This window comes from Halichoerus grypus, chromosome X, assembly GCF_964656455.1.
Source record: "Halichoerus grypus chromosome X, mHalGry1.hap1.1, whole genome shotgun sequence".
Taxonomy (NCBI): Eukaryota; Metazoa; Chordata; class Mammalia; order Carnivora; family Phocidae; genus Halichoerus; species Halichoerus grypus.
Window position 1 is genome coordinate 21,623,597 of NC_135727.1, and position 24,497 is coordinate 21,648,093.

The 24,497-nt window shown below is 35.9% G+C and overlaps 1 protein-coding gene across 6 annotated transcripts in view; it reads left to right on the forward strand.

Moving 5' to 3' along the window:
- The window catches only part of SMARCA1 (SNF2 related chromatin remodeling ATPase 1), a 69,287-nt gene extending 45,241 nt beyond the window's left edge, over nucleotides 1-24,046 (forward strand). For 2 of the 6 annotated variants that reach the window (XM_078065359.1, XM_078065362.1), the window contains 6 exons: nucleotides 2,596-2,718; nucleotides 5,256-5,388; nucleotides 8,546-8,664; nucleotides 8,777-8,989; nucleotides 22,084-22,225; nucleotides 23,306-24,046. In XM_078065359.1, coding sequence (XP_077921485.1) covers nucleotides 2,596-2,718; nucleotides 5,256-5,388; nucleotides 8,546-8,664; nucleotides 8,777-8,989; nucleotides 22,084-22,218 — 723 coding nt within the window. In that variant the 3' untranslated portion in view covers nucleotides 22,219-22,225; nucleotides 23,306-24,046. Of the gene's footprint in view, nucleotides 1-2,595; nucleotides 2,719-5,255; nucleotides 5,389-8,545; nucleotides 8,665-8,776; nucleotides 8,990-22,083; nucleotides 22,226-23,236 lie in introns of all 6 variants that reach the window. The other 4 variants (XM_078065357.1, XM_078065358.1, XM_078065360.1 and 1 more) reach the window with 3 other exon arrangements.
- Nucleotides 24,047-24,497: the final 451 nt, after the last annotated feature.

Genomic DNA, 24,497 nt, shown 5'->3' on the forward strand with positions numbered 1-24,497 from the left:
GTCCTCCATATATATGCATATTTAGCTGAGGATTTATGAGACAAATAAGAGTACATTCTGGATGTTGGTTCTTTCTGAACCCTGTCTCTTCCATTCTTTACCAGGGGATGCAGACCTGAGCTAAGGTGGGTGCTTTAATTAGGTAGGTGTTGTGTTTGAATTCAGAGTATAGACAGATGAGCGTGGCATACTAGTCATCTGCAAAAGCTGTTGTTTTTTTTCAGGGATGTTGTGATATTGATAACTGTTACACATATCTTCTCGAAGATACCTAGCATTGTTTTTTCTCCCCCTATAGCTCCAGAAAACTCACCAGAGCCACAAAGTGAGTGGAACAATAGTTTATTCTCAGTTGAACAGATTGCTACAGTGCAGTTACCTGGTATTCTCTTTGCATAGTTAGGTTCTCAGAAAGGGACTCCTTTCCCCCCCTTCTGCTTAAAGGATTGCTAGCTCAAGGGAGAGAGGTGTAGTCTTATAGCTGGGAGTATTATGGTGCATGGTACTGTTCTGTCAATTTTTCTCTTATTGAAAAATCTCTAGTGGTTGCTGTTGTCTACTGTATAGATTTTTCTTTTTTCTTTACTTAGGCTCCATGCCCAGCGTGGGGCCCAGTGTAGGACTTGAACTCACAACCCTGAGATCAAGACCTGAGCTGAGATCAAGAGTCAGATGCTTAACTGACTGAGCCACTGAGATGCCCCACTACTGTGTAATTTCAAAAAACCCTTGTAAATCTATCTCAGCCTGGCCTTGTTTCTTACTCCTTTTCAACATAAACCCTATATGGTCTATATGAGGACAGAAGGTCTGTGTGAGGAAGGACCCTATATGGTCCTTCCTGGCTTTGCTCATATTGTTCCAGCCTAGAATGTTGTTTCTCTCTTCTTCTCCATTTCCCCCAATCCTTAGAATTCAAAATTCCACAACTAGGTTGTGAGCTTCCTGTAGGCAAGGACCATGTCTACTGCTTTTATGTTCCAGTGAATACCTATCATAGTGCTATGGACATAATAGACATTTAATCAGTACTTATTAATTTGATTGTGTGGTACTGATGATTGTAAATGAACGTGTTTTTTCAGTAATTCTTTTAAACCCAGTTATTAGGGTTTATATTTAAAAAACTATTGGATGCAATCGTTTTAAAAAATTTTTATTTTCAAGTTACAATTTTATTGTTTCAAACTGTGAAATATGTATAACAATTAGGAAAATGTACTCTGATATGTATTATAATTACATTGTAGTAAACCCATGACTATCTGATATCCCTAGGGAATGAGTTGTTTGTGGTAGGTGTGCATATCAAACAGTGGAAGGCTTAGTGTCAACCCTTTCCATGTTTAATGGAATGCTGTAAAATGTACCACACATGTTATGTACCTGCTATCTTAAATCAGGGTGCTACATTGTTACTGCAGGTGCACATAGAAATGGTGTGAGGCTTTGGCCTGAGTGACTTAGTTTGTCACTCCATACAATGAATGCTGCTCCATATTGCTGAACTGTACTGGTTGTCTATGTTCACTGTGACACATGGAACATAGGGGCCACAGCTTTGAGATACAGGTGAATGGCTGACTGCTTACTTCCTTGGAGAGCTGAGCTTCTGTCCTCAGTCTTTTGGACTTGAGCTCTCTTCTCACTTGTCAGTATATTTGTAGTTCTGTATCTAAAACACTAGAATTCCTGTTGGTCACTGCTACTGTAGCTTTTTCTCTCTCTTTTTTTTTAGATTTGTTTTTTATTTGACAGAGAGATAGAGAGAGCACAAATAGGCAGAGCGGCGGGCAGAGGGAGAGGGAGAAGCAGGCTCCCTGCTGAGCAGGGAGCCTGATGTGGGGCTCAATCCCAGGACCCTGAGATCATGACCTGAGCCAAAGGCAGACGCTTAACCGACTGAGCCACCCAGGTGCCCCACTGTAGATTTTTCTCGACTGCAGGTTCCATCATAGCTGTTTGTGTGCTCTGCTACCCTTCCCCTTTTATATATATTCTCTCTCTCTCTCTCTTTTTTTTTGGTTCTTCATTATCCTCTCATTTCTTCCAGTCTTTGCATTTTATATGAAGATGCTCTCCCTTTCCATACCCTGGCAGGCAGTAAAAGCACTCCTTTTCTTTTTGCATTTTGACCTGATCAGAGCATTGAATGCATTCTTCAGGTGCATTGCACTTCTCTACCCTGATCTATATATATTGCCAGGTGAATATGGGCTCTTTTGTACTGCAAAACTTGTTTCTTCTGGGCTTGAGATTTTATTGTATAATGTTGATGTTGGCATAATGATATTATTGTTACTACCCTGTATTACAATATTATAAGGATGTATTTTGTTCCACAGTTATAATTAAATCTAGAATATAGTGTGGCACTTAGCAAGGGGTTTAGCTCTAAAATACCATGCAACACATTTAAGAATGGTTTTTATTTTGGTAATATCATGGTAGTAAGAATGTGGAGAAGATCATGTGTCAATCTGGTATGACTTTATATTGTTTACTGTTGAAATAACTCTAAGATTGATATGCATATATACACCCTCAATCAGTTTTTCTCAACAGTTTACTTATAATTCATTTCTTGATTTATAGGTCCCAAGGAATCCTGATATTCCAAATCCAGCTGTGGCTCAAAGAGAGGAGCAAAAAAAGATTGATGGAGCTGAACCTCTTACACCAGAAGAAACTGAAGAAAAAGAAAAACTTCTTACACAAGTAAAATATTTTAAGTGGCTAAGTGTTTCTAATTAACTAGTAGAAAAAAGAAAATACAGGCCACATTTACCTTTTATTGTATTAGCTGATTAGACACATCAACAACACGCAAGGCTATTTTGTAAACATTCATTTAGATTAGCTATTCCTATTTTTCATCCCGTTTGTAGAATACACCCATTTGGAAATGCTAGAAAATACATAAATGCAAAATATAAGTGTCAGTTATTACTATGAAGACATATATTTTATCAGTTATGTTAATCCATGTATGAATCCTGATAGGCAATAATTACTAGCATATTCTTGAAAGTTTAAATTTATTATACTGATTGTAAACTGTCCTCTGAAATTATACTCTACTAATCTTTTATTTATGGAATAATTTCATAATTCTCAAAATGCCTTTTATCCTGTCTTAGAAAGAACTTTAATACAACAGTGAGAGATTTCTGAAACTTTGTAAGGTGTGATTATTGTATAATTAAAAGCTAATAGTTATTAAATAGGGAACATTTTCATTTGAATAAAATATTAATGCTTTCTGGTCATTGTTGCTTTAATGAGTTTTGAGTGTAGAAACAATATACAAATAATCTATAGAAGATGAATAATCCGTAGAAGATAAAAAAGTTGCAGCATGAAAGACCTTTGCAAGATAATAAACGTGTACTGTATGATACCACCTTAGTATAGAAAGTTGCCAGGGGCGCCTGGGTGGCTCAGTCGTTAAGTGTCTGCCTTCGGCTCAGGTCATGATCCCAGGGTCCTGGGATCGAGCCCCACATCAGGCTCTCTGCTCCGCGGGAAGCCTGCTTCTCCTTCTCCTGCTCCCCCTGCTTGTGTTCCCTCTCTGGCTGTGTCTCTCTCTGTCAAATAAATAAAATCTTTAAAAAAAAAAAAAAAAAAAAAAAAGAAAGTTGCCAGCAAGATTTATTTATTCAACAATTTTTTTGAACAATATGCAAGGCACAGTGCTAGGAAAGTTGCCACATTAATTATTGAGAGATAGTTTTTATATTTATATCTTATTTATTATGTAGGTCTTTTCTTTGTTATGATGTGTAATTTTACTGAATGAATTTTTATAAATTATATTCATAAGTTTTTGAGCGAAATGCCTGAAAGTCATAAAGTTTAGTTTGAAAATGTAATTGCAGTTGGCTGAATATTAGGACTTACCACAGAATAAAATAAAACATTTAACTATTCTTGTTTTATTTTCATAATTTATTTCCTGAACATAAAAATAAAGTTATGGTCTTAGAATGCTACTTGGCTTGCAGTATATGGTGAACGTATACTATACTGTGAATATACGGTATCAACTGAGGAATTGCTTTAGTTTGTAATTAAAAGTAAAATCAATTTTTTTGCCCCTCCTAGTAGTTGAATTCATCTTTAAACATCCTTCGCTGGTACCTTAAATAATTAATCTTCTAAAAAAATCATGGCAAAGATATAAAATGTGGGGTCACCAGAAATCATCTTTGTCAGCTAAAGGCTAGGGATAGAGTTTTGAACAGCCAGGGATATCACATTGTTATGGGTTGGGATATATAAGGAGTAGAAAATAAATTCTTGGTTTTGTGACTTCACAGACATACTAATAATACCAAAGAGATTTAAAACATTGACTGGTTAAACTGTTCTATCTTTTAACACTCTGTTTATAGAAATTCTGTTTATGAATACAATTTTAAATAGAAATTATTTATTCACAGTACAGTTGACCCTTGAACAACATGGGAGTTAGGGGTGCTGACCCCCCATGTAGCTGAAAATTTTCCTGTAACTTTTGACTCTCCTCAAAACTTACCTAATAGCCTACTGTTGACTGGAAGTCTTACTGATAGCATAAACAGTCAATTAACACATATTTTGTACATTACATGAATTACATATTGTATTCTTACAATAAGATAAGGTAGAGAAGAGAAAATGGTATTAAGATCATAAGGGAGAGAAGATACATTTACAGCACTGCACAGTATTTATTGAAAAAATCCATCTCTAAGTGGGCCCACACAGTTCAAACACATGTTGTTCAAGGGTCACCTATAGTTTGGAATGATGTAAAGAGCTACACATTTTTTTGTGCATTCTGACTTTTTCCTCTGTGTTTTTTGATCTAATGCAATCACATTCCTTTCTTAATTTACATGGGACCAGATCTTTGAAAAAAACTGTTGAAGTACTGGAATATCAGGACTTCATTATTTATATTAGCATTTTTATATCCTTGCATTTGTATTTTAATGTAGGCATCTATAAAATACAGAATTAAAAACTACACAGTATCTTGGAACTATAAATCTGTTTGTAGTACTTGGAGAAAAGTATATTCTCTTCATGATAGAAAAGCAGTTATTTTTATAACACTCAGCTTTTGATTCTAAAAAAACCTGCGATTTTGTAAGGAGGACTACTTTAAGTCTTTTAAACTGTTTTAATGTATCATTGTATAGAAATAAGTCGAACAATAAATGGGTTTGCTAATATAACTTGTACTGATGATGCTTAATTTCTGTTCACAGGGATTCACAAACTGGACTAAGCGAGATTTTAACCAGTTTATTAAAGCTAATGAGAAGTATGGAAGAGATGACATTGATAATATAGCTCGAGAGGTAGAGGGCAAATCCCCTGAGGAGGTCATGGAATATTCAGGTTTGTATATAACCTTAAAGATAGTGTTTAATTGTAACCATATTCATTTCTTTAGTGTCACTTTAATTGTATCATTGTTCAGAGATCTTCTTTTTTTTTTTCAAGATTTTATTTATTTGACAGAGAGAGACACAGCGAGAGAGGGAACACAAGCAGGGGGAGTGGGAGAGGGAGAAGCAGGCTTCCTGTGGAGCAGCGAGCCCGATGCGGGGCTCGATCCCAGGACCCTGGGACCCTGACCTGAGCCAAAGGCAGACACTTAATGACTGAGCCACCCAGGCGCCCCTGTTCAGAGATCTTTTAAACATTTATGAATAAAGTGTAGGTGAAAGTATAAAATATAATTGTATTTCCACAAAAAAGATTATAAGATTTATCTAAATGGACTGCTATTGTCCTTAGTAGTTAGCTAATAGAGCCAAGTAAAGCCCTGATGAAACAAGGGTAGCTATTGAATGAGCATTGACAAAATTAGCTTCCCACTTTTCCCATCTCTGGAATTTGGTCCTCTTCTGGGCAATTCAAATCTGAGACTTTAGGTTCAGAGGATTGAATTAGTGTCTTTCTAGGTCATCCTTGAAGTAGAAAATTCCTCTCAGGCCCTTTTATATCCTCAGACACCCTCAGCGTTCCAGTCAACTCCAGGCAGGTCATATGTATTCCATTAACTCGGAGCAAGCTGGAATAGATCTAAAAAGACTGGTTGAATAAATCTTTTTATTGGTTCTAGAATCATCTCCCTTTTGTACTCAGCTGTGTCTTTGGTTTTGAAGCATATGGAGTTAATACTAATTCCCATGTCACAGCACATCCAACCTCAGGCTTCTGAAAGAAGTCTTATTAAAGATAGGTAATTATCTCTGGCAAGTTTTCTATATGTAGAACAGCAAATTTCTAACTTCCAAATAGGTTGAACTTTCAAATTTAGTTGAATATGAGCTGTTTAGAATATAAAGCATTTTTTCTTATAGAAGCAATATTACGAAGCAGTTTTAGGTTTCTGTGCTAACCTCTCAAAACCTATTTAGCTTAACAACTGAAATTCTTTGTTTTTGCAGTGAAAAATAGCCCAGAGGAAACATTATGATACTAATAAATACACCAAAAATTGATAGAAGTTACGAACAGCTTTTAATTTATCTAGAGTGTTAATGCTTGAAGAAATCCAGATTCATTAGGGAAAAGACACTTTTTCTTTTGGAAATCTGAAAGGGTTTCTGGTGATTACCAGGGAATTTAGAAGCTGATTATATTGAGTTTTTATTTCATATAATATCAAATTTATGAACTTCCTTTTCCTTGATTCCAGCATAACATTATTATTACTCTTAAGCTTTATCACATAAGTTTTAGGGCATTTGGGGCTCAGAGGGGGCAAAAAATAGATGAGAGAGAGAGAAATTCTAGCAGCAAGAATAGAATGAAAAGAGTGTAAGAGAGATTTTGTGCAGAGAGGTTTTCTGAAATAGAATTTTCTTCAAAATAGCATCAATGTGGATGAAATTGCAAGAAAATAAGTGATTAAAAAAATACCGTGTCAGATGTTCTGGTGGCATGACTAGCTCAGGACAGCTTAATTGGGGCCATGTCAGAGGGTGGGGAGATTGGAATGGCTTTATGTAAGTGGTTGCAATAAAAGAAGAAATGTATACAATTGGCTATTTGTGAGTATATTATACATAGCAGGCGTTTATATGTTGAGTGAATAAGTGAGAGAATGAAAAAATGAACAGAGGTGCTTATAAAAGGCAGAGAGTGACAATTCCTCATGTGATGATGAGAGGGGTGGTTAATGTCCAGTGCAAAGAAGAAAATGGCCTGCTAATGTACCAATTTTGTGCTATGGGCTGGATGTTTCCCCCTCAAATTTCTATGTTGAGATCCTAACCCCAACGTGATGGTATTAGCAGATGGGGGCTTTGGGAGGTGATTAGGTCATAAGGGTAGAGCCCTCATGAATGGGATTAGTGCCCTTATAAAAGAGATCCCAAAGAGCCCTCTTGCCCTTCCCACCATGTGAGGACACATTGGAAATACGGTCATCTATTACCCAGGGTGTGGGCTCTCAGTGGACTTGGAATCGGCCAGCACCTTGATCTTGGGACTTCCCAGCCTCCATAACCGTGAGAAATAAATGTTTGTTGTTGAAACCCCACCCCCACAGAAATAAATACAAGTCAGAGAGCACTAATATTCCTTTTATGATAGGCTCTAAAAATGAAAAATTTGAGAAGGTAGGCTATGCCATGAAAAGGTCTTTCACTGAAGTCATAACATGTGACAATACAGCCAAATTATTTAGATTACATATAAAATTTGGGTGACTTTGTTGGTTTTTTTGTTTTTTGCTTTTAAGAGAAAAGGCTGTTTCAAGTAAGTTTAGAAACAAGATACAGGTCACTGGAAATACTTAAGTTTAGTGAGTGGTTCCGAAAGTGAAGAGTTTTGGTAGAAATTGCTGCTTCACAGGAAGTTTGAATGATCTGTTGATAATGGGTTTCGTTTTTGTTTTTGCATGCTGGGAAGCTATGTTCTCTAAGTTTATATGACCACCCTCTCTTCTGTTTAACTTTATGTGTTTGGTCCCTTCTATATCAAGTTTGAATGAAAGCATAGCTTAAATTAGTGTCTGTAGTATCTTTTGAAATTCTAGTCATTTGGGATTGATGATTAAAAATTCCAGGGTGCCTGGGTGGCTCAGTCGTTAAGCATCTGCCTTTGGCTCAGGTCATGATCCCAGAGTCCTGGGATCGAGTCCCACATCGGGCTCCCTGCTCCGCGGGAAGCCTGCTTCTCCCTCTCCCACTCCCCCTGCTTGTGTTCCTGCTCTTGCTGTCTCTGTCTCTGTCAAATAAATAAATAAAATCTTTAAAAAAAAATTCCGTAATATTTCATGAAAAGGAATTCACTAGCCTAAAACCTTCTTGTTGAGGTCTTACTTTTAAATAAAAAGAGGTATTTAATAATTGAATATATATATATGTATGAATCTGAATCTTAATCTTAAACAGTATAAAGCTCACTGCATCATGTCCTGTTAATTCTTTATTCTTTATTATTATCTTAAAGAATCTTAATTCTTTATTCTATAGCTCCTCAGATTCATTTGCTTAAGATAGTAGTACATTTATTGAAAAGTAATAATTCTGTTTTTCAGCTGTATTTTGGGAACGTTGCAATGAATTACAGGACATTGAGAAAATTATGGCTCAGATTGAACGTGGAGAAGCAAGAATTCAACGAAGGATCAGTATCAAGAAAGCCCTGGATGCCAAGGTACTATATTTCATAATTTTCAAATTATTATTAGATTGTTTTAACTGACATGGTGATTAGCTTTGACTTATTGCACATTTAGTTAAAATGTTTATTTTGTTTTAATTTACAGATTGCAAGATACAAGGCTCCATTTCATCAATTGCGTATTCAGTATGGAACCAGCAAAGGAAAGAACTATACTGAAGAAGAAGACAGATTCTTGATTTGTATGTTACACAAAATGGGCTTTGATAGAGAAAACGTATATGAAGAATTAAGACAGTGTGTGCGGAATGCTCCTCAGTTTAGATTTGACTGGTTTATCAAGTCTAGAACTGCCATGGTATGTATTCTTTACTTACTTATTTCCTTCAACTTTTTATCTTGAAAAATTTCAAATATCATATATTCTTCATTTAGATTCTCTAATTGTTAACATTTTGCCCTCGGCCCAGATAAGTACTTGTACATGCATACATAGAATCTATATATGCATATAGAATCTATATTTTGCATTCAGAAATACAGGAACATATCTATATTCAGAAACACATACCTGTATCTGATATTCATAAATCTACATATCGAGATTTCTGAGCCAATTGAAAGTAAGTTGCAGACATCATGAGTGTTCATCTCTAAATACTTAAGCATTTATCTCCTAAAAATAAGGACCTTTTCTTACATAACTACAATACCTTTATCCTCCCTGAAAATGTTAACATTGATTCAGTAATGTCATGTAGTATACAGTCCATGTACAAAATTGTCCAGTTGTTCCCAAAGTGCTGGGATGATCCAGGCAAAGTGCACATATTGCATTTGATTGTTGATTCTCTTTAGAATCAACAACTTTCTCTTTGAATCTACAACTTTTTTTCTTTTTGTTTTTTATGACAGTGGCTTTTTTTAAGGTGCTTGGGCTTATTGTTTTGTAGAATGTCTCACATTTATCTCATTTGCTCATTGTTAGATTTGGGTTAAGCATTTGGGGCAAGAATGTGACATAAGTGATGTGTACTTCCTATCGCATCACATCAGGAGGCACGTTGACATAGGTTGTCCCACTCTTGGTAATGCTAAGTTTGATCACTTGGTTAATCTGATGACCACCAGAGCTGTCCACTTTAAAGTTACCTTTCCCCCTTTGTAATTGGGCAGGTGATACTTGAGACTGCGTGAATAACTTAAGGATTTATTTTTAATGAGAAGGAATTGTTGTGTAAGTTGAATCTTTAAAAGAATATGATGCGACAGAATATAATTAAGTAGAAGAGATATTTTATTTTATTTTTAAAATATTTTTTATTTATTTATTTGACGAGAGAGACACAGTGAGAGAGGGAACACAAGCAGGGGGAGTGGGAGAGGGAGAAGCAGGCTTCCCGCTGAGCAGGGAGCCCGACATGGGGCTCGATCCCAGGACCCTGGGATCATGACCTGAGCCGAAGGCAGACGCCCAACGACTGAGCCACTCAGGTGCCCCAGTAGAAGAGATATTTTAGCTTCATGCAATTTACTTCATTACTTCCTAATGTGAATTGTGTTCCTGTTAAATTCTACTGCTGCTTGGGGCGCCTGGGTGGCTCAGATGGTTGAGCGTCTGCCTTCGGCTCAGGTCATGATCCCAGGGTCCTGGGATCGAGTCCCGCATCGGGCTCCCTGCTAGGCAGGGAGCCTGCTTCTCCCTCTGCCTCTCCCTCTCTCTCTGACTCTCATGAATAAATAAATAAAACATTAAAAAAAGAAAAGATTTAAAAAAAAAATTCTACTGCTGCTTGACAGTGTTCAAATTGATATTGAACACTTTTTTAAATGCAACACATTTTTAATGTTAGCGTTGTCAGTCTTTTCTCAGCTGAGGTAATTAAGACAAAAATAGATTTATATAGCCTAAAAATTAAAAGCACCAGAAACTAACAATTCAAACAATGGACATTTTTTTAGAGAGGGAGAGAGAGAGGTGGGGCGAGAATGAGGCAGAGGGAGAGGGCGAGAGAGAATCTTAAGCAGGCTCCACATCAGCGCAGCACCTGACGTGGGGCTGGATCCCACAACCCTGAGATCAGGACCTGAGCTGAAATCAAGAGTCGGACGCTTAACTGACTGAGCCACCCAGGTGCCCCCAACAATGGACATTTTTAAGGAGTTGGTATCTATCATAAATGTTTTCTTGGCCTAAAGTGTGAATAGGGGTGTGTAACTGCTTAATATTTTGTTTGATTCATTTTATATTTTCAGTTCAAGCTGAATAAAAAGAAAAGAAAAATCTGAGTTGCTATATGGAAGACACTAATTTTGGCAGATGCTTTATAAGATCAAATATGTATTAAAACTTTAACATAAATTTAGAGTGTTCATGGACTATTAGAATGTGCCTGTCAAGTTGATGGAATACATAATGCTGGAGAGCTAGCAAATACTTTGGATCAAGCCAGGATTCAAAAGGAACTGGAGAAATTGGAATGATGGACAGGCTGAATCTCACAACATGACAATTAATAGGGATAAATTTAAAGTGCTATGCTTACACAAAATAATATGAAGAGGTATATATGTTAATAAGATATAGTAGGAAAAGTTGAATTAAAAATAAAAAATAAGAATCTGTAGCACGAAAGGCTGAGGTTTGAGGTAGAAAAGAGTTGTTTGACAGGGTTCTTTGGATCATTGAAATAGATTATTGAAGAACAATGTAAATAGCTTTTCTATTAGCTTTGAAAATGAGATTCTATTTTGAGTGTCTGAAGACTTTGGCAGTGAGCTAGTTGGCCTTTTAAGGTGTCTTCTAGCTCAGTGCATCTATGACCATGTTTAGCAGAGAACTTTCAAAAGCCATGAATTTAAAAATTTTAGCCATTTGGAGTTTTATGTGTGTAATGATCTAATGTAGAGCAGCATCAACAACTTGTAAAAGACAAATGCCTACCTGCATTGGTCAGTGAATCATGTTTTAGATCATAAATGTCCTTTTATGTGATAGAACATTTGCTGAATTTTGAGTATTATTTCAGTGATACCTTACTAATTTTTTAAAAGGTTGAGAGTTTAATGCTGTTTTCAGTTTCTAGAATCATTAAAGCAGAGGATGAAACAGATTCAAAAGTACAAGAAAAACCTTAGATTATTTGTAATAAAAACATGGCTATAGAACTACATAACCTTATTTTATTTTCTAAGAAAAAACCCTGGTATATTATTATCAACCACTAGATGTCTCTGAACTCCCTTGTAAAGATTCTTATTTTCCTCCATCTTCTTTCTACAAAGCATTTACTTCTTTCTTTACCAAGAGATTTAAATCTCCAATGTATATTTTCCAAAGAGCAGATATTAACTAATTAATTACGTGATTGCGAAGTGAAACCTTTATTTTGTCTGTTAATAACGAAGATACCTCTGTCCTTCTGGGAGGTGGAATTTATGATTTCTAAAGAATCTTTAAGAACATATAATAGTTTATTTCATATTTAAATATTTTAATCCAAAGTTTTTTATTTAACTTTTCTATCATATTTTTTTATTTCCCTCCTAGTTAGTGGATAATTTTTGCTTATGTTTCTGGATTTAGAGTATAGGTAATATATTTTAGAACATGCATATAGTTAGACTGTCTTTTTGGAATATTTCATGGCATTATCAATCATTAGGGAATTAAAGGAATGGATTATTAATAATTCTAGGTGATCTCTTTGCCCTTTTATTTTAAATAATTATTCTTGTATAGTGAATCACATGCACAGTCTAGGAAGAGGAACTTCCTCTTGAAAAAGGCAGTTGTGTTTTCCAAAATTAATTTGTTTCATTGAAAAATCCTATCTTAGAACTACGAAGGATGTAATTTGATTCATTATGTGTGTCACTGTGTTCAAATTGAAATCTTATTAATGAGTAAACTTTAAACTTAGCTTACTAAAGAAGCTATCTTTAAAAAACATAGTTTTGCTTAAAGGTGATTCTTCTTTCCCAGAAACACCAATAAATAGTGTGAAATACTCAGTAAGAAAGTGAACACCTTGGTAGTTATATTTTACTCAGACATCTCAAAGTACTGAATTCATGGCTTCTGACTTGTAACAGTCTTAAAGTGCTTAAAGGCATGAACCTCCACTTCTAAATATGCCTGACTTTGAAAGCCTTCAGCTAAAGTATGAAGATTTCTTTGAGTCTCTTCTCCATTTAAAAATGCTGGCTATACAAAAGAGAAAATGAGTTTTAGTTCTATTTCTATGTGCTAAAAAGATTGTGATTTTTTTCTCTGAGAACGTGTGTGGTCTTTAAGTAAGTAATCAGTCGCTATTGAACTACATAAACAAGTAGGAAGGATATGATCAATTTAGATTTTTAAGCTCAGAGCATGTGAATCGCCTTACCATTTTCCTGCTAAGGAAAACATCTTATAGGGTGCCTGGGTGGCTCAGTTGGTTAAGTGACTGCCTTCGGCTCAGGTCATGATCCTGGAGTCCCTGGATCGAGTCCCGCATTGGGCTCCCTGCTCGGCAGGGAGTCTGCTTCTCCCTCTGACCCTAACCCCTCTCCTGTGCTCTCTCTCATTCTCTCTCTTTCAAATAAATAAATAAAATCTTTAAAAAAAAAAAAAGAAAAACATCTTATAATGGGGTCTTAGTCTTAGGACATTCAAAGATGATCAGAATTAAAAGGACCTTTACCAAGTGACTGTAAGAAGAAATGATAATACTATGTGTTTATATAGTATCCTTTATGTAATACTTGCCAATCTGTTTACTAACATTAGCTCATTAATTTTTTTGCCATTCCTTTTAGGGAATGAATATCAGGGTATTATCTCCATTCATTTAGTGACAGACTTAACGTGACTGGGAGATTTGAGAAGAATCAAGATTCAAAAGATGTAGCACATTATTCAAGTTTACTGGAAAGGACATGTGGAAAATACCCAGAGTTTAATCAGTAATTCCTTAGACCTGCTTAGGTCCTTTTAAGGACTTATAGGAGAAAAGGCAGAATTTAACTTTCTGAGATAAAGAACATTTCTTGATATAACCATTTATAGCATCCTTTGCAGGGTTGCTTTAAGTCTTAATTTTAGTCAAAAAGCATTCTTGCCTTTTAGCCTCTCTGAGGAGGTTTTTTCTTTCCTCTCTCAGCCACCTCAAGAAGCTGTGTGTGCATTGCCGGTAGCCATGCAGCTTGGAGTTGAATCAACGTATTAGTAATGAGTTGTTTACAATTACCCTGCCTTAGGTAGTTAAATGAATTTTTCTGATAGCATCTCAGAAAGAATTGCATACTGTTGTATACAATGTAATAAAAATTCCACACTATTACTGTTTGTTTTCAAATCACAACTTTATTATTAATGAAAATGTTCCTTATTTAAAATTAAGACAATGACATTCCTGATTAGAATTGGAGAAAAAAATACTTTTTAGAAAATATTGCTATAGCTTTTTATTAGCTTGCTTCCTTTTTATAGATTTATCAGTGATAGTAAATGTTAATTAGGTTATTAGTTTGGTACAGGATATTTTATAAATTATCTGTCCAATTAGGATTTTTTTAATAGATAATTTAGAAAAATGAAAGTCAAATTCAAAAACTTCCAACTTATTCTGTAGTTGCAATGACACTTTTGTTGCTTATGCAGTATAGTCTAGGAAATTTCATGCAGAATGCTGCTTGTGACTTTTTTTTTTATATATTAGTACTTAATTGTGTGATAATAGCTAATATTGATATCTTAGAGCATTACAATGAAATGTGAAAATAGGAATTAATACACTATTGGTAAAATTGGTAAACTGTAAAATATATTGATGGGTTCTTCTTGACTATAGTATTATTAAAATATTAAAAACAAAATATATTTATGCTCATAGGGGTATAGTTCCTCATGTATCTAAAAGACTAAAATGTTCCTTTTCTGCCTTAATTTTAAAAAAGGTTCTATACAGAGGCACGTATAGGAGAGGTAGTGCTTAATTTTGCCTTGAGGGTTAGGTTAGAGGAACGGCTTCCCAGAAGAGGTCCTTCTTGGATCTAAGTCTTAAAAAACTAGGAGTTGGCCATGGGACTACATTCTGGGTTGTGGAAACAGCATATGCAAGGGTATAAACAAGCACAGCATATTCAGAAATTGCGAATAGGTTAGTATGGTAGGGTGTGAGTAGGGAAGTATTGGAAGATGAGTAAATAGCTGGCTGCCAAATTATGAAGGGCCTTGTCTGCCGTACAGAGTCTTCTGTCATTAGCCTATAGGAAATGGGGGGAGTCATTGAAAGACTTTAATAGGACAGTGACAGTGATCAGATTTACATTTTAGAAATACTGTTCTGTGGAAGTGGGCAAATGTCTATCTCAGTTACCACATAGGCTGATAATTCCCAAATTTATATCTCTATCTTTCCTCTGTTCCTCCATTTTTTTTCCTTACCCCTTGGCTAATGTATCACCATCTGCCCCAGAGTCTTTTTTATTTTTTTTTAAACTGCTGTTCTCTTAACATTCAAGTGCAATTAGTTATATCTAAAAGGACCAGCATAGCACCTTGCACAAAGTAGGTATTCAGTGAATAAATGAGCATGGAACTTTTGTACTTCAGTTGGCTTCTATCCCATAAACTCCTACGGTTGTTTCAGATTTGGGTAGAAAGTAAAGAAATCTAGCAGCAAGTTTTTCTTTTCTTTTCACCTACCTTTTTCTAATGATAGACTTTATTTGGCTGTCATCCCTGAAGCTTTTATTTTTTCATAAGTTTGAATAGCCTGTTTAAATATCATGTGTTTTATTAGCAACTATAGTATTGGATTTAAGACTGAACCATTCTAACAATCTGAAATACGATAAATGCACTAACAGGAGTCCATTTTATGTATTTTTACTTAGGTGTTATCTTGCGAAGAGAGGACAATAACATTTTGTAAATAATGATGTGTGTAAATGGCAGCAGTTAACTAAAAGTATCATAATGTTTGATACTTATTTGAGAAATACAGGATATATTTATTGGAGTATTATCTCCCATTTAACTGCCGGTATGCTTGGGCCCTGAGATTCTAATATAGAATGCTGTTGCTTTTTTAAAGTATGATAGAGGTTCAAAAGTGACAAAGAACTTGGAAAATATACCACAGAATGTACAGTTGAAGGTATTGATTCTGGAAGTAAAGTATAGGGAGTTAATAAAAGAGCAAAGGAGAAAAACACCCATTTTGTTTTACTAAGAACTATAGAAGAAAATTCTGACTATATAGAACTACCTACAGATTTAGAGGCGCAAATGTGCAGTGCAATTTATTTATTTGTTTTTTTTGCCCTTGTTCATTCACCTGCTTTTGACTTTGAACTGTAACAGGCACAGACCTTCTGTCATTCAGACTTAGGTAGGCTTAGTGTCTAGGATTTTAGTACATAGGAAATGTAATGTGGAGCCTCTTTAATCTCTTTGAATAAGTCACTTCAAGTCTACTGATGCTTTCTGTGCCTTTTGAATTGATGCTTTGAAGCTGAGTATTGGGGCAAAGGATATTTGAACTTGGTGCCTGGCATGATTGATATTCACTGCACAGTAAGGGGCAGTGCCGCTCATTGCAAACATTTCATCATTTATTAAATAAAGGTAGAAATATGTATCCTAGTATTCAAAAGTTGAAACTTGGGTGACTTTGCATTGAATAGAATCACAAACCATTAGAAAGGTATGGAAAACCGAGTCAGCATAATTTGTTTAAAGTAAATCTAAAGACTATAGTTTAAAACGGGGTTTGCCAAACCATAGCCCCCCACCCCGACCTGCTTTTCTATGGCTTATAAGCCAAGAATTATTTTTACATTTTCAGATGGTTGGAAGGAAATTAAAAAGCTATTTTGTGACATGTGAAAATGATACAGAATTCAAATTTTATTATCTGTAAGTAAGGTTTTATGGGAACACAGCCCATAAACACATTCATTTATGTATTGTCTACAGCTGCTTTCATGCTGCAACCACAGAGCTGAGTAGTTGTGACAGAGACTGTGTGGTCTGCAAAGCCAAAAACACGTACTGTCTGGCTCTTCACAGAAAAGATGTGCTCTCTGGTTAAAAGACTGTAAGAAAGGTAGAAAGGAAAGAAAGAAATTATATAAGCAATGGTAGATATAAGTGCTATACAGTCCTTTAAGAAAAGTGTTAAATGAAGGATGGATAAAGGGAGAGGCTCTTTAGCCTAATAGGGAGGTGTTTGGGAGGTCTGGTGGTGATTGTGGTGGAGGCGTGAGAGCTGCCTTGGAGAATTTGAAGGACTGTCATACAGAAGAGGGAATCAGCTTGTTCTCTATGTCTACAAAAATTAGACCTAGAACCCCTTGTGGGAAATATAAGGCAGCACTGCATTAGGGAACATTTTTAACTTGTCCAAATGTAGAATACACAACCTTGGGAGGTAGTCTACTGGTAGTCCCATTCGTGGAAGAATTCAGACAGGCCAGACAACTAACTAGCAAAGACCTAGTAGAATGGATTCAGCATCAACTTGAATGATTTTTAAAGATCCTTTCTAATCTTGAGAGTCTGTGATTTTATGAACTCACACCACTGAAAGTCTGTATCAGGGGAAGATGTCCGAGTACAAGATACACATTTGATTACACCACTGCTGCTCAAAAATCCATTAATAAGATCCTTTCGTCAGCTAAATTAAGTAAAATTCCTAAGTTCTTCACTGTTAGTGTCTAGGTCCTTTGTCCTTTGATCCAAACTTAGCTTTATCACTCTTACCCTGCATAGCATCTCCCAAGTTGGTTTCGACCAAATGTTGTTCTAGGATATGAAAATCTATGATATGCAGAACATAGGTTCTGTGTTCAAATAGATTTGGGAAATGCTGATACTGTCTTGCCCTGGACATTTACAATCTACATTAGTGTACTAAAAGCTCTGAGAAGTCCTGCCCTGAAGAAATTTGTTTAACTTTTTAAAAATCCAGTATCTCCCACACATGTATAAACACAATACTTTTTTTTTTTGCCACAGATACTAACACCAGTTTTTTGTCATTTTCTTTTATTTTTTTGAAAATTTATTGATTTATTTTAGAGAGAATGAGAGGGAAGAGAGCATGGGGGAAGGAAGGGCAGAGGGAGAGGTAGAGAATCTCAAGGAGACTCCATGCTGAGCTTGGAGCCCGACGCAGGGCTTGAACTCATGACCCTGAGATCATGAGCCGAAACCAAGAGTCAGACGCTCAACTGACTGAGCCACCCAGGCACCCCTCCGTTTGTCATTTCCTTATTGTCTTCGGTATTTTATTGTTTTTGCATCCTCTCTCTTCCTCTTGTGTGCTGTTTTTCTCGCTCCAACTTCATTCCTAAATCCAGCATTGGGAAATGGTAAAAGATAATTAGACCACAGAATTGTGGACACAGTTAGAGACCACAAGACACATTCCCTGTAACCCCAGGAAAATAAGAATATAAAGACGTACAAGAATTTAGGAGAATATGGATGTGAAAGGAGAAATCATGTAAGATGAAGGTGCTTTTGATATTACGAAATTTTTCATAGTGAATCAAAAAGTGAATCACCATTTTATTGATAATCTGGCCTTTTGCTTTGTAATTTCTGTTTTTAGCTAGTGTTCTGTTTATGATACCATCTGTTTAGTTAGGCAGTGCTTAAGCATGTGAATAAAAAATGGGGTTGGTATCTGTAGAGAAAGTGACATTACCTATGCTAGGAAGGTAACATCCACACTCTTCCATTCCTTGGTGCCTTTCTCTTGAGAGGGTATTTTTCTGTGTCTGGAGTAGTTAGTGACATGTTAAAAGGAATGAAGGTAAGAACTTATTATACAGTCTATTTATAATCATTTGGAGATGTTCTACTTCCCTGCATATGAGACAGTCTCAAAAGGATTAGTTTTTTCCCCCTGAATCACCCATATGAACCATGAACATGTATCTAAAGATATCTGCAGTCACTGGCAACTAGTACTTATTGAGAATAATAACAGCCAGAGGGTACAGCTTAATGAGTCAAGAATCAGCCTCACATAAAGACTCTATCTAATAGTCTCCCTAGAAACCAACAATCAAATCTCATCAGGGTCAACTTGGTCCTTTTTATAATAGATAAATTGAATAACATGCTGTTTAATTTGTATGTGTGTTATTGGGTGAAGCTATGAAGAGTATTTGGTCTGCATATTAAAGATACCACTATTGTTTTGGTAAGTAAGGATGTTCTTTTTCCTAAATTATTTAACCTTGGGTAATTGGGGATGCAGGAGAAATCTGAATGTGCCAGTGCTTTGTAAGGTTATTTCTAATAAATAGTAATATTTTTAAAACATTAAGGAGGATTTGTTTTTCTGGGTAGAGACTATCTTTGGTTTTCCTTTTGGGCTTGAATTTTTAGGAAGTAGAAAATGCTTGGATAGTTGATAATCTTTCTGTATGTATCATTTCCTATGTTGTATGTCATTTTTCTGGCTTGTATTTGGAAAGTTAAAACCATTTGCCATTTCTTAAAAGCGTTACAGGTTGCCCAGGACCTAAATGCTCATTGCAGAAAATTTGGAAAATACAGTCTAGCATGAAAATGAAAATAAAAGTTAGCATTGGTCCTCCTTTCAGAGCTAGCTGCTGCTGACCACTCATGCTGCTGTAGTTACTATTCTTTCAGCTGTTTTTCTGTATACATGTATACAGTAAGATGTGTCTGTGTGTTCTGTTTTCTTTTTTTTAAAAAGATTTTATTTAAGAGAGAGAGTGAGCGAGAGAGAGAGAGAGAGAGCAAGAGAGAGCACGAGTGTGGGGAGGAGCAGAGAGAGAGAGGGAGAAGCTGAGCAGGGAGCGCAACACGGGCAGGACTCAATCCTGGGACTCTGGGATCTAGGCCTGAGCCGAAGGCACATGCTTAACCGACTGAGCACCCAGGTGCCCCTCCACTTTCGCATGATCAGAAATTTAGTTCTCAGTATTTCCCTGCTGAAAATAAGACTTCTCCAAACATTCTTCTGTAAATTTTGGTATACATCTCTTATTTCCTTACATTAAATTTCTAGGAGTGGAATTGTTAGTTCAAAAGAGGAAATTTTTAAAATGCTTCATTGATATTCCCAAATTGCTTTCTAGAAAGGTATAGTGTGTTTTTTTAAAGATTTTTATTTTTACGTAACCTCCACACCCAAGGTGGGGCTCAAACCCACAGCCCAACATGGAAAATCGCATGCTGCACCAACCGAGCCAGCCAGGTGCCCTGAAAAGTGTAGTGTAGTAGTCTGTTTGGGATGCCATAACAGAGTACCACAAATGGGGGTGCTTTAACAGAAGTTCTTCACAGTTGTGGAGACTGGAAGCCCAAGCTCACAGTGCCAGCAGCGTTGGTTTGTGGTGAGGTCTTTCTCCCTGGCTTGTAGATGGTGCCTTCTCACTGTGTTCTCACATGGCCTTTTCTCTGTACGAGTGTAGAGAGAGGTACCTCTCGGTGTCTCCTCCTCCTCTTACAAGAACACCAGTCCTGTCGGATTAGAGCCCCACCCTTACAACCTCATTTAAGCTTAATTACCTCCTTAAAGGCTTTATCTTCAAATACAGTCACATTGCGGGAGTGTTAAGCATATGAATTTGGGGGGGGGGGATACAATGCAGTCTGTAACAGGCAGTAACGTTGGCATCCCATCATCAGTGAATGAGAGTTCCCGTACCCCATCTTTTTTTTTTTAATGTAGATTTTAAACTTTTCCTTTTTTAAAAAATTTATTTATTTGAGAGAGTGCGTGCGCGCACGTGTGTGCATGAATGAGGAGAGAGAGCACAAGCAGGGGGAGCGGCAGGCGGAGGGAGAAGCAGGCTCTCTGCTGAGCAAGGAGCCCAATGTGGGACTCGATCCCAGGACCCTGGGATCATGACGTGAGCCGAAGGCAGGCACTTAACCGACTGAGCCTCCCAGTCACGCCCCCCTCCTATATCCCCATCTTATTGCCAACACTGGATCTGTACACCACATACACGTGCATGCACATATCACTGGCAATTTGATAAAGATGACTTTTTACTTTGCATTTCTTTGACCATTAGTTTCAGTGAAAAATTTTAAAATATTTGGATGTTTTAATTTTCTGTGAATTTTCTGTTCTTATATTTTGACCATATTTTTGTTGGGGTTCTTAATTGCCAATACACCTGCATTTTCATTTGTGTGTTTAGCTATTTTGTATGTATCAGACATTTTTGCTTATATAGAAAAGGAATTATACTTTAAAATGTTATTTATCTATGATTTACCTTTAAATCCAGCTAAGTATTACAGGGTTAATATGTATGAGTACCTGTATTAATGAATCATATGTTTAATGCTCACCATACATTCATAAAAACCGTTTATAGTTTGGATGCATTGATTTGCTGGCAGTGAAATATAGGTAATGGCAAGGTTAATGCAAAGTCTTTTCAGCTATTGTTTGCTTTGCATTAACAAATACAGCAGCATTTCCTGAGATACGCTCCTCAGAACTCTAATCCTGCAAGACATCCTGTGAGAAGAGATTTCTGCTGGTTGAATAGGTTTGGGAACTGCTTGCATCCTACATCTCCCACCTAGTGCTTGACAGTGCTCATCAGGAACTTAAGTCTCTGAGAAGCCCTGGAGTAAAGAAATCTGTGTGACATTTGTAACCTGAATACTTCCAAAACTTATTTTGGCAATAAGACTTTCCTCCCTTTTTTGTTTATATGATTTTTGTTACCTTTTTACTTTGAAATGATTCACAGGAAGTTATAAAGAAATGTATAGGAAGGTCCCATTCACCCTTCACCAAGTTTTAACCAGTGGTAACACCTTGCATAACTGTATTACAGGGTCACAATCAGGAAATCCATATTAGTACAACCATACAGCTTATTTGGATTTCATTGGTTAAACATGCACTCGTGTGTGTGTGTGTGTGTGTGTGTGTGGTTCAGTGCAGTTTTATCACATGTAGATTTGTGTAATCAGCACCACAAGATTCCCTTATGCAAGCTCTTTATAGTCACACACACTCTCCCCCCTTTGCTAGCTCCTGGACACCATTGATAAGTGCTCTATTCCTAAACTTTCGTCATTTCAAGAATGTTCTATAAATGGAACAATATGGTATATAACCTTTTGAGATTGGCTGTTTTCACTCAGCCTAATTCACTTCAGGTTCATCCAGGTTGTTGTGTTTACCAATAGTTCTTTCCTTTCTATTGCTGAATAGCATTTCATGGTATGGATGGACCACCGTTTGTTTACCCATTCACCAATTGAATGACATTTACCCCCTCCCCATCTTTTTGGTGGAATCTATTACTATCCTGTATGAATATTGTTCTGAAGTACATCAACTTTAGAAATTCTGTACTTCAGATGTGATACCATTAAATAATTACTATTTTTTAAAGATTATGCCTCAGTTGCAGAAATTAAAAGTCTTTTATTATTTGGTTTAGGAATTCCAGAGACGCTGTAATACTCTAATTTCATTGATTGAGAAAGAAAATATGGAAATTGAGGAAAGAGAGAGAGCAGAAAAGAAGAAACGGGCAACTAAAACTCCAATGGTAAAATTTTCAGCATTTTCCTAACTTTTAGGTAGATCTCATTTTTTTTTACATAATTAAAATGCCTATATTATGTTTAATGCCACATGATACCTATTATAAAAACTGTTTTTATGAAGTGCTAATTTGTTTTTGACAGAAAAAGAATACACTACAACTGCATTCCCTATTTGTCTGTAGAACATATGGTTAGGAACTCCCTAGTAACAGGGCTCAGTATTTAAAAAAAATTCCTCATGACTTTAAGCAGAAGTATAATGCAAGTAAAATCCTTTGAATTGAGACTCTGGTTGTCGTGGGGGAGTAGGAGAGGGGTGGGGGGGATGGGATGGGGCTGAGGTTGAAACTGGGAGTTCTGATTTGATCAAATAAGTTTTCTGATCTTTGTGGAACTATGAGTACAAATGAGAACTTTGAGCAGACAGCAAAGCTTTACTTGGTTTACTTGGTAATAAATTAACTGTTGAATAATAAGATGACTTGATTTTAATCTAGTCAGGTTGCCTTGTATAGCTACAATTTAAAATATTCTTTAATAGATCATATTATTTGAGTGTGGTTAAGTAAACTACCATATTTCATCAAGTCTAAGATGTTTCCTATTGTAAGACACAGCATTATTTTATGTATCACTAAGTAAAACTGCTGCCAAGTAACTAATTTGTCATCAATTGTAAGATGCATCCTGATTTCAGAGATGCTAAAGTGAAAAAGAAATGCGCATCATAGAATATATGAAATATGGTATTTTAATATCTATCATACAGTTTTAAAAAATAATACATTCATAAATAGCATTTTGCCAGAAAACTTTAAGTAGTTCTTTAAGATGAGAGTACATTTATAGTACCATGTGTAAGTAGACATTTGCTGACTATTTTTGATGGGTATTTTGTGTCTTTTCTTAAAAAAAAAAAAATCTTTGAAGGTTATTTTACATTGGGTTATATATTTTGTTGGGCTATATAGAACGTTAACTGTGAGTATAACATTTAAGTGAATATTCATGTTAAAATTTTTTTTTAATGCATTTACATCCTAGATTTAACATTGTTGGGCCATTTAAAAATGTGCATATTGGAGCAGAACATTAAATCTGTTTCCATTTTAGTCACAGAAAAGAAAAGCAGAGTCAGCTACTGAGAGCTCTGGAAAGAAGGATGTCAAGAAGGTGAAATCCTAAAGCCTAGAAATAAAGTTTTAAATGGGAAACTGCTATTTTCTTGTTCCCATCTTCAAATGCTAATTGCCAGTTCCAGTGTATTCATGGTACTCTAAGAAAAATCTCTTTGGTTTTGATTTCTTGCATATTTTATATATTTTACAATGCTTTCTACCTGAAATGTGTAGCTTTATATTTTATGCATTCTAGTATTTTTGTGTACTGTATTTTGTGCATTTCATGTCTTCATCAAAATCCTCTCAGTCCTTGTTCTTTTGAAGCTTGTGCTGAGGTTTTAGCTTTTCTATGTTTTATATGCCGCTGCTTTGAAAGAGAACCTAGATTCTATAGCTGTATTATTGTTGTTTCATACTTTAAATTTATATGGCTGTGGAAAAATGAATTAAAATGATTTGAGGAGAAAGACTTTTTCACTTCTTTGTTGCTTTCTTTTCTATTGAGTATGGGCTTGTATGTGTTACTGCATACTGTGATTAGCATAATAATTGTTTCTTTTGAGGTCATCTAAGTATTTTTTTCCTAAAGGAATAAAGGGTGAGAACAGAAAAATATAAAAAAAAAACCCTAATATTTGATACTGTGCTTGCTGTCAGTATGCATTACATTTAAATTATTCTCTAAATATTCAAGTGGGAAAATATAATAAAGAAATGTCTATAAGAAATTTAATTATTTCCTGTGTTTTGTGCAGTAGAAAAATAGTTGTGTTTATTGAATTGCATTGCTCACTACTGTGTATTTGGTTGCAAGTTAAAGCTTTGCTTGCTGACTTGTGAGTGATCTTCTGTCCCGTAGAGACGGTTGAGAGGAGTCTGGGTATAACATGTAGATTTATTAACAACTAAGTTAAGAGTACGAAATAAGTGCTATGCATGTAGAAGAAGGGGGTCTGGCTTCTGTAGGAATACAATTATGCTCAGATAACAAACAATCTCAAAGTGTCAGAGGTTTTTATACACCAAGAGTTTATTTCTTGCTCACACTATAGATTCCATGCAGGTCAGAAGGATATGAGAATGGGAGGGGACCTGTTCCACACAGTCACTCAAGGTTCCAGGCTGACTGAGGCTCCAATGTTTTTTACTGTCGCTATACCATCTGGAACATGTGGCCTTTTCAG